Source organism: Aedes albopictus, chromosome 2, assembly GCF_035046485.1.
Source record: "Aedes albopictus strain Foshan chromosome 2, AalbF5, whole genome shotgun sequence".
Classification (NCBI taxonomy): Eukaryota; Metazoa; Arthropoda; class Insecta; order Diptera; family Culicidae; genus Aedes; species Aedes albopictus.
In genome coordinates this window covers 406598597-406608139 of record NC_085137.1, presented here as the reverse complement: position 1 = coordinate 406608139, position 9543 = coordinate 406598597, and the positions used below count along the sequence as shown (strand labels likewise).

Genomic DNA, 9543 nt, shown 5'->3' with positions numbered 1-9543 from the left:
TATTAAAATTGTTTTATAGTCAGAAAATAAAGGTGAGTGTAAACATGTTAGAAATTTTTTTTTTCATTGAAATGCATAAAATAAAATAAAATAAAAATCCGTCAAACAATTGTGTTTCGAAGAAAATCGCAGAACTACAGAAGGAAACTTCCGGGAATGGTCTTTATCAATAAAGTGGTAAGTAAATTTGTTTTTTCACGATTTTGGCCGCCCCCTAAGCTAGAACTGCTTCCTAACTACAATGTCCTGACAACATTTTACCTACTAGCGCAGTGTAAATTTTGTCTTGTTTCCCATCGGAATAGATCTGCCATCGTGCACTTACAGTAAAAGAGGAGGGAATGGCTCGCAACGACTTTGACTCCACACGTTCTCCCATCGATAGTCGTCCTACGGTCCTACCAGATTGGACGAGATTCGAAAGGTGCGAATTAGGACACCTCTCACATTTCTCCCATCAGTTTCTTTTTGTTTAGTTTGTTTTTTTTTTTGCTAACTAATGCCTAGCTAAGTGTTTTATTCGCTTTTCCAGTTTATACAGTTTAACATGTCGCGTCTCTTATATAAAGTTCACTCCCGTTGGTGGTTCTTGTTGTGGAGATGTGCTACCTTACTTTGACTGACATATCTTCAAATTCCTGAATTTTGAACGCAAAATTAGCCGGAAAATTAAAAAAAAAACTGTCAATTGACATTATTTAAGTCAAATGAGCTTGAAGAGGTATTTGAAACCATCATAAAACTAAAATAAAGTCATTTTGTTTTTGTCATAGTTCTCAGGACCGCCTCAAAACTAATTAGACTCATAGATATTGCTAGGACAGCCTCGTTCTCACATTTAATAGAGAATAAAGCAGAGATGAAAATGTCACGGAATTTCTTGAAGGAAAAATGTCATGACATCAGTATTTGTATAACATATTGGGAGTGAGCAAAAAGTACCATGGCAGATATGTTACCAAGTAACATTTTGATGACCAGTTAATCTTGTAGAGGTTTTGAGAACCGTCATAAAACCTTATACTTTTTATTTTGGTTTTATGATAAACCCTCTTCTAGTCTTGGTTTTGGAGAATTTCGTTAGACTTCTATGCTTTCAATCACAAAATAAAACTCTCATTTCAAAGCTTTTTGAAGACCTATGTCATTCGTTCTAAAGTAGCATCACCTTCACCTTCTTCCACCGTTTCCTAAAACATCTCACATCTCGCGTTTCGCGTTCCTCAAGAGAGGTGTCTACAGACTTTCTCCGACTGTAAACGAGGTAATCTGTGTGTCCCATCTAATAAATAGTAAAAATATACAGACCTCTGTTCCTTTCTCCCACCGTACATCGCGCTCTACAGCTCGTCCCCAACAACCCCGTACGGACGCTAGTGCTGGAATTCCCACTTTTGCGTGCGAACCCTCGGAAGACACGGTGCCACGTGGACGTAACTCTTCGTCGACAGATCACTGCTGTCCAGGCACAGGCCCGAAGAGATGTGCATCAGTTGCTGGTGCTCCGTTATCCGCCAGGTGTCATCGATGTCTTCGTCATCGATGCACGGAATCATTACCACGTACCTGGTCTCGGCGTTATTGTCCTGAACGGTAGCGCAGCTACGTTCCGTCCGCAGAACGCCCCGTTTCGTCAGGGACATCAACTGTGAAGCCGACACCTCCGTGCGGAAGCACGTGTAGATGCCCAGATTCCACGGTTTGTCGGCGTTCTGCTGCAGCGTGTCCAGGCAGAGATTTTCCGCCAGCGAAGACACCCTGCCGTACGCCCGGACGTTCCGGGTCGGAATGAACTTCTCCGGGTACACATTTTTCATGTACCAGTCGAAACTCTTACAGCGGAGCTTCTCTCGAAGTACCCTTCGGTGGGTTACATCGCCTACCTCCGGATGGTCCTGCAGTCGAAAGAAACAACAGACGTTACATGACCGGATGGTGTCCGAATTTCGTGAAACAATACTCTGTTTTGATGTCTGTGTTAGGGATTCAATGCGCAGTTGCTACTTACCCTCAGGTCCGGCCTGTTCAGATAGAGCAGGTCGATGTAGTCATCCATCCAAACGGTTGCCATCCGGACGGTGTTGATCCCGTGAGTATCACGATCGTTGGGAAATCTACCGATATCAAAATCCACTGTCAATTTCAAACTGCCCGCGTTTATAATCAAATCCCAATTCTTACGAGTACGGATGAAAATCCCGGAAGATGTGCCCTATCCGCGAGCACGGAATCGTCTCCAGCGTGCCGCCACACTGCCACACCCGGAAGGACATCTCCAGATTCTCGCCACCCCAGCCGTCCATCTGCTCGTCGTAGCTGCCAATCTCCCAGAAGTAGTCCCGCGATATGGCAAACAGTCCGCCGGCCATGGTCGGACTGTAGGTGGGACAGATGGCCAGATCCTTCTCCGAACATTCACGCTTCTGGCGTTCCTTCTCCCGCTGGGTCACATCATGCCAATCGAAGTGACCGTCCCACGTGAAGCCACCAATCTACGGCGATCGATCGGAATCAAGTTTCTCCCAAGTCAAGCAAACATTTCGTCAACTTACCTGAAAGTCGGTAACCCCGTTGGTGCTGTAGTAGAAGTTCTTGGCCTCGATCACATCGATGATCGGCACCAGGACACTCGTGCTCGATTGCTTGATCCGTTCCAGCAGTGGTTCCAGCCACTCGTGCATACACTCACAGTGCGCGTCCAGGAACACCAGGACGTCTGCCTTGGCGAATCGGGCACCGGCCAGCCGTGCTCGAATTAGGCCCACTCTGCAAGAAAGAAAAACAGAAACATTGTTTAGTGAAAGTGTAGATTTTGAAGAGAGTCGATGTGATCAACTCGAAGGTATTCATTCAGAAAGATCATACTGAGATTAGATTCCATACAACAGTTATGTAGAAAACAGGCTCTGTCAGAGTAGGGTTGATGGGTTCAACGGAAGAAGAAGAAATAATAAAAATTACATGTTGTGTAAACTTCCGGTTATGAAGATTTACATGATTCATCATGTAAATTTCTGATCTATGTCATGTAATCGCTCATAGTCATGCTGAATTACATGACATTACATGACGTTATATGGCATATCAAACACATAAAAATAGTGAGATTTACATGTCATGTAAACTTCAGTTTAGTCATGTAAATTAAGTGTTATGATGGTTTACATGATATATCATGTAAATTTGTGTTATATGTCATGTAAACACACAGAGTCATGCTGAATTACATGACATATAATGGAAGTTTACATGATGTTTTATGACTTTTACATTATATGTCATGTTAACTTTTGTGATATAGACTGTTTCAGAAATTATAAATACACTAACGATTAACTGTCATTTCAATTTGAGCACAATGTCCAAAAAAGTTTGTTCTAGCTCTTATAGTAAACATGCTAACGAAGCAAATAATACCAATTTTGTTGATGTTTCTGGTAAAAGTTAAAAAATAGGGATCTGTAAACTAGATGATTAAAATTTGAAGTTGCACAAAGTGGTCAAAAAATGTAACATAGTAGAAAAGAAAAAAATCTCACAGATAAAATATTTTATTTCCAAACACAATAAAAATTGCTGTATCGATAATAAAAGATATTTCTCGATTGGTAAGAGTAATTTTTACTGGAATATTTGATCAAGAACCACCATTACGGGCCTTCTCAATACAATTTTTTTTGTTTCAAATTTCTCAAGAACACCAGTAGCAACAAACGTTAAGCAAACGACTTTCTTAATTACTGCTTACTGCATTCGTTTTTATGGTATGACAAGCTTTGTCATCTGAAGGATCGAATGAGCTGAAAAAATAAGTTTGTTTAGATTAAATGCGTTCAGGAAAGTTAAGAAACTGTGTGGTAGTTCTTATGTTCCGTAGAAAACCTTAAAAAATAAGAAAATTGATCCCCGCAAAAATGTTGAGGAAATGCCTTTATCGATTTTTCCCAAATTTTGATCAAGGCATTCCTTAGACAACTTGTTGAGAAAGCGAATGTGATAGAAATTTAGATAATTTTTGGTATTTAGTGATAAATAATGTTGAAATCATTAAAAACACCTTTGTGCAAATGCAAAATTTGAAAAATTAAGTTATTTGTTAGAGAACTCGACTGTTCTTTAAAATATCAAGACAATTGAAAGGAAATATAAAAATGTGAAGTACAATATGCTATACTCTGAAAGAAGTTGGTAAAAATCATTGGAACAGTTCATATAATTTAATAAACAAAGTGTATTTACAATTTCTGAAACAGTCTATATCGCATGCTCCAATCATGTGCATCATATGTCACAGAATTTTACACTCTTTTTTCGATCTGTGTATATACTGTACGCTAACATGTCACGTAAACTTCTGTTAAATCCCACGCTCCAATTATGTGCATCATATGTCACAGAAAGTTTCTTTTCGATCTGTGTGCTCTAAAAGATAAACGAGCCGGTCTGACCCGCTTTATTGCACTGCAAATTTGATGAGGCATGTTGGTTATAAACGCGATTATCTGGCAGCACGCTTCGCTACAGGCTAATGTCAATATTTGCACCTTTGGAAGGTACGTCGTAAGTAGTGATTTACCTGTAGACACCGTTTGTGATGTAAACAATATAAAATAACGAACAGATGTGAACGAAGCTAATAAACTCATAACGATGTAAGTATAGCAGGTATCTAGCAGTTATTCTGGACAAATCCCTGAAGGAATCCCTGCAGAATTACTGGAGAAATTCCTGGGATTTGTAAAAGAATCACAGAAAGAATTCCTGAAGGAGTTCCCGAGTGACTTCCTGAAAGAAATACCGCAGGAGGAACTTTTGGAAAAATCCTGAGGATTCTGGAAGATCAAGAAGATATTCTGCTGGAATAACACCAGAAACTGCTTGACAAATCCCAGCAGCCTCTTCTGATGAAATCCCAAAAAAAAAAACTTTTGAGTAATTTAGTAGAAACTTCAGCTAAAAATCCTGGAGGAATATCTGGAAGAAATTCTGGAGCAATAACAACAGGAATTGCTTTGGAAAATCACAACAGTAATTCCTGAGAAAAAAAACCGGCTCTTCTGAAGCAATCCTAAAAAGCGGAATATATAATCCAGCAGGTATTCCGGAAGGGATCCCTTGAGCAATTCCTGGAGATATACTAAAATGAGTATCTGGTGTAATCCCAAGAAGAATTCTTGGATAAAACTAAAGAAATTTCTGATAAACCTCATACAAGAATTTATGGACGATTTCTTAGACAAAGAAATGTCTGGAGGACACATTGAAGTAATTCTTAGAAGAATCCCTATAGATCTGCCCATAAAGGCCGTACATAGATTAGGGAGAGGGGGATCTGACCAAAGTCTGCGGTCCATACAAATTTCAAAAAAAAAAAAAAGTATGGATAAAAGCCTACGAGAGTGGAGGGGGTGTCTGAGATGACCAGAAATGAGTCTACGTAGTCTATATACAGCGTATTGATATCTCAGGAGAAATCCCTTTTGGAAATCCATGCAAAATTCATGAAAAAAAACAACGAAGGAAGTCCAGGAGTAATTTCTGAAAAAAATCTCCTTGAATATTATCTTCAGCAATTCCTGGAGGAAACCCAGCAGAATGGACAAGAGAAACTCCAGTAAGAATACCAAGAGATCCTGGAAATCCTGAAAGTATTACAATGGGATTCCCAAAAACTAAACACACACACACACACACACACACACACACACACACACACACACACACACACACACACACACATACCGGGCAGCAGGGACAGGAGTCCAGGGGCTTGACGAACCCCCCCTCTGCGAGTCGGGTGGGAGCTTAGGAATTATTTCCTAAGCGAAAAAACTCCATACATCCGTATGGATTACCACCTTTGGCACTTCTCTCGAGAAGTGACCGAGCTCCTCCCAGTTAGCTCAAGCAGAGGATGCCTAGGATGTGGTGGGGGTTCAACAGTGGGCTCTGTTGGATCTCCATAAAAAGCCACACATCCGTAAGCAACTCCGTACAAGCGACCTGGTACCGCTTTCAAAGTGCCTTAGCCCAACAATTGGAGTGCCAACCGGCACATCAGGATCGATGCCAGTAACATCCTGATTATGGTATACTGGTGAAGGCGTATTACAACGGACATGTTACGAATCATGGATAGGATGGCGATGTTGGGCTGACAGGCGTGTCATTCTGCTCCCTGAGTAAGGAAGGGTGATACCGACTTGAAACGGCGAGTGGGCTCATGGCGCGACTGCCTCCGTCCCGGTAAAACCTTGGCAGGCCTCCGGATACGTTCGAAATCTGTCCATCAATTCTGATGGGTACGTAGGTTCGGATGAATCATTCCCGATCTATGCTGATCTGGCACTGTACCCGCCCCCCATAAGGGTCCGTGTCAACCCTAGCATGGCCTCACTGCCTGCAGGCATAGACGCTTGCAGGTATAGATAACCATGGGATCACGAAGGCGACTACGTACGGCGGATGGAGATAGCGGCTCGGAGGGGGGACCCTGAAGAATGGAAGAAGATAAAAGTCAAAGCGAAGTAGGAGCGGCAAATCCGTTTGTCAGACGCGGACACCACCGCCGCAAACCCAACAGGTGCAAACGCAGCTCGAACAAGAGCAGGAGCAACAGCAGCAGCAACATCGGCAGCAGCAGCAGCAGCAGCAGCAACAGCAGCAGCAGCAACAGCAGTAGCAGCAGCAGCAACAACTGCAGTTCAGTGTGTGGCACGGTGTGTGGACAAAACCACCAAAACAACCGAGGGTGGAGGCAGCCAAAAAGCTAGTGGACGAGCTTCACGAGTATGTCGACAAGAGAAGCAACGTCCACAAAGGCATCAAGGCGTTGGTGATCAAGATCCAAGCCGCTCTTGGATCGGCTGTAAAGGAGTGGAAACACGTAGTTCAGAGAGCAGAAGCAGCGGAGAAGGAGTTGTCAGTGGCCAAGACTGCCATTGAAGCAAGTCGCGCGGCGGAAGCGCGAAGGGCAGAAGTCAACACGGTTGCGAATGAAGTGAACGTAGCGAGAAGTATTCCCCCAAGGATGCAGACCACGCCTTACTTCACACCGAAGAGGCAAAGGGCATCGCCTGGAGATGCTAGGCCAGGTGGCTCCAAGAAGCACAAGGAAGCTAGTGTCACTGAAGTCCAGCCGACTCTCGAAGCAACTGACGAGGTAAACAACCATAGTTCTTGGCAGGTCGTCGGTAGAAAGAAGGGAAAAGCGAAGAAGAAAACCAGACCCGAACAACCTAAATTGGTCAGGAGGAAGAATAAGGGCGAGGCTCTTATCGTTAAAGCAAGCGGCGACTCGTACGTGGAGGTCTTACGTGCCATGAGGACGAATCCGAACCTCAACGAGCTAGGAGCAGACGTGCAGAAGATCAAGCGTACCCGCAACGGAGAGATGATCCTCTTGTTGAAAAAGGAACCAAAAGCTAGCAGCGTTTCTTACAAAGAGCTAACCGAGAAAGCTTTGGGCTACATGGTGGAAGTGAGAGCGACTATTACGTGTAAAGACCTGGATGAGATCACCTCGGAGGAAGATATAAGGCTTGCTTTGAAAGAGCAATGTGAGCTGGGAGAAGTCCGGATGTCCATCCGCATACGAAATGGACCTTCCGGTACCAAGGTGGCAGCGATTAAACTACCGATTGATGCTGCCAACAAGGTGCTGAGGATAGGAATCGTGAGAGTAGGCTGGTCCGAGTGCCCACTGAGTGTCTCTGAACCTGAAGTGTGCTTCAGGTGTCAAGAGTTCGGGCACATCGCACGGTACTGTAAAGGGCCGGATAGAAGTAATCTATGCAGAAGGTGTGGAGAAGAAGGCCACAAAGCGCAGGGCTGCAGCAAGCCTCCGAAATGCCTGATTTGCGCAAACACGAAGGATAGCAGCAACCACGCTACAGGAGGCACGAAATGCGCGGCCTTCAAACAAGCGAGTACAACGAAACCCCAGTGGAGATAGTACAAGTAAACCTCAACCACTGTGATACAGCCCAACAGTTGTTGTGGCAATCAGTTGCGGAACACAAATGCGATGTCGCTATTATCTCTGAGCCCTACCGTATTCCACCAGGAAATGGGAACTGGACGTCAGACAGAGCTAAAACAACAGCGATATGGACAGTGGGAAAATACCTCTTGCAAGAAGTGGTGTATACCGCAGATGAAGGCTTCGTGATCGCCAAAATTAATGGCGTTTTCATCTGCAGCTGTTATGCACCTCCAAGATGGACAATAGAGCAGTTTAACCAGATGCTGGACAAGCTGACTGAAGAGCTAACGGATCGTAGACCTGCTGTTATAGCCGGTGACTTCAATGCTTGGGCGATCGAATGGGGCAGCCGCCTTACAAGTCCAAGAGGGAGCAACCTCCTAGAGGCGCTTGCCAAGTTGAACGTCGATCTTGCCAACGAAGGTACTATCAGCACCTACCGTAGGGAAGGTCGAGAATCCATAATAGACGTTACTTTCTGCAGCCCTGGACTGATCAGAAATTGGAGAGTGCACGAGGGATATACCCACAGCGACCATCAAGCAATCCGATATCGCATTGGGCGCGATCCACAGGTGGTATCAGGCGGAGCGCAGGTAAATGAGCGGAGGTGGAAAATCACGAATTTTAACAAAGACGTGTTCGCGGAAGCGCTGCGGCTGGAAGCTGTAGTTAACCCCAGCATGGACGAGCTGATTGCGCTATTATCACGCGCGTGCGATGCAACCATGCCGAGAGAGGGCAAGCCAAGACACAGTCGGCCCCCAGCTTATTGGTGGAACTCGAAGATCGCCGACCTACGAGCGAACTGTCACCGAGCTCGGAGGAGAATGCAGAGAGCCCGCAACGACGCTGAAAGAGCAGTTCGCAGGCCAGCTTATACGGCAGCTAGAGCTGCACTTAACAGAGAAATCAAGCTCAGCAAAAAGGCATGTCTAGAAGAGCTTTGTCGGAACGCCAATTCTAATCCGTGGGGAGACGCCTACAGAGTAGCCATGGCGAAAATAAGGGGACCAGCTGTACCACCGGAAAGGCGTCCGGAGAAGATGAAAGCCATCGTAGACGCGCTATTTCCGCAGCACGAACTGACGAGTTGGCCACCCACACCGTACGGTGCTCAGGAGGATCAGGAAGCGGAAGCTCGAATAACCAACGAGGAGCTGATAACAATAGCAAAAGCTCTTAAAACAAAGAAGGCTCCGGGACCAGACGGTATCCCGAACGTAGCGATGCGAACAGCACTCCTAACGAACCCGGAACTATTTAGGATTACGTTTCAAAGGTGTATCAATGATGGCAACTTCCCCGACATACGGAAGCGCCAAAATCTTGTGCTACTGCCGAAACCAGGTAAGCCCCCTGGAGATCCTTCAGCATACAGGCCAATCTGCCTGTTGGATACTGTCGGCAAAGTGCTGGAAAGAGTGATCCTCAACAGGCTCACAAAATACACGGAAGGAGAGCACGGCCTGTCCGATATGCAGTTTGGCTTCCGGAGGGGTAGATCCACTATCGATGCCATCCGAACGGTCGTGGAAGCAATGCAGACGGCGCAAAAT

The 9543-nt window shown here is 44.8% G+C and overlaps 1 protein-coding gene across 1 annotated transcript in view; it reads right to left on the bottom strand.

Moving 5' to 3' along the window:
• Nucleotides 1-1013: 1013 nt before the first annotated feature.
• Nucleotides 1014-9543, bottom strand: part of LOC109417011 (polypeptide N-acetylgalactosaminyltransferase 1) — a 97034-nt gene continuing 88504 nt past the window's right edge. The window contains 4 exon segments of the mRNA XM_029876516.2: nucleotides 1014-1895; nucleotides 2009-2114; nucleotides 2182-2492; nucleotides 2553-2766. Coding sequence (XP_029732376.2) covers nucleotides 1374-1895; nucleotides 2009-2114; nucleotides 2182-2492; nucleotides 2553-2766 — 1153 coding nt within the window. The 3' untranslated portion in view covers nucleotides 1014-1373.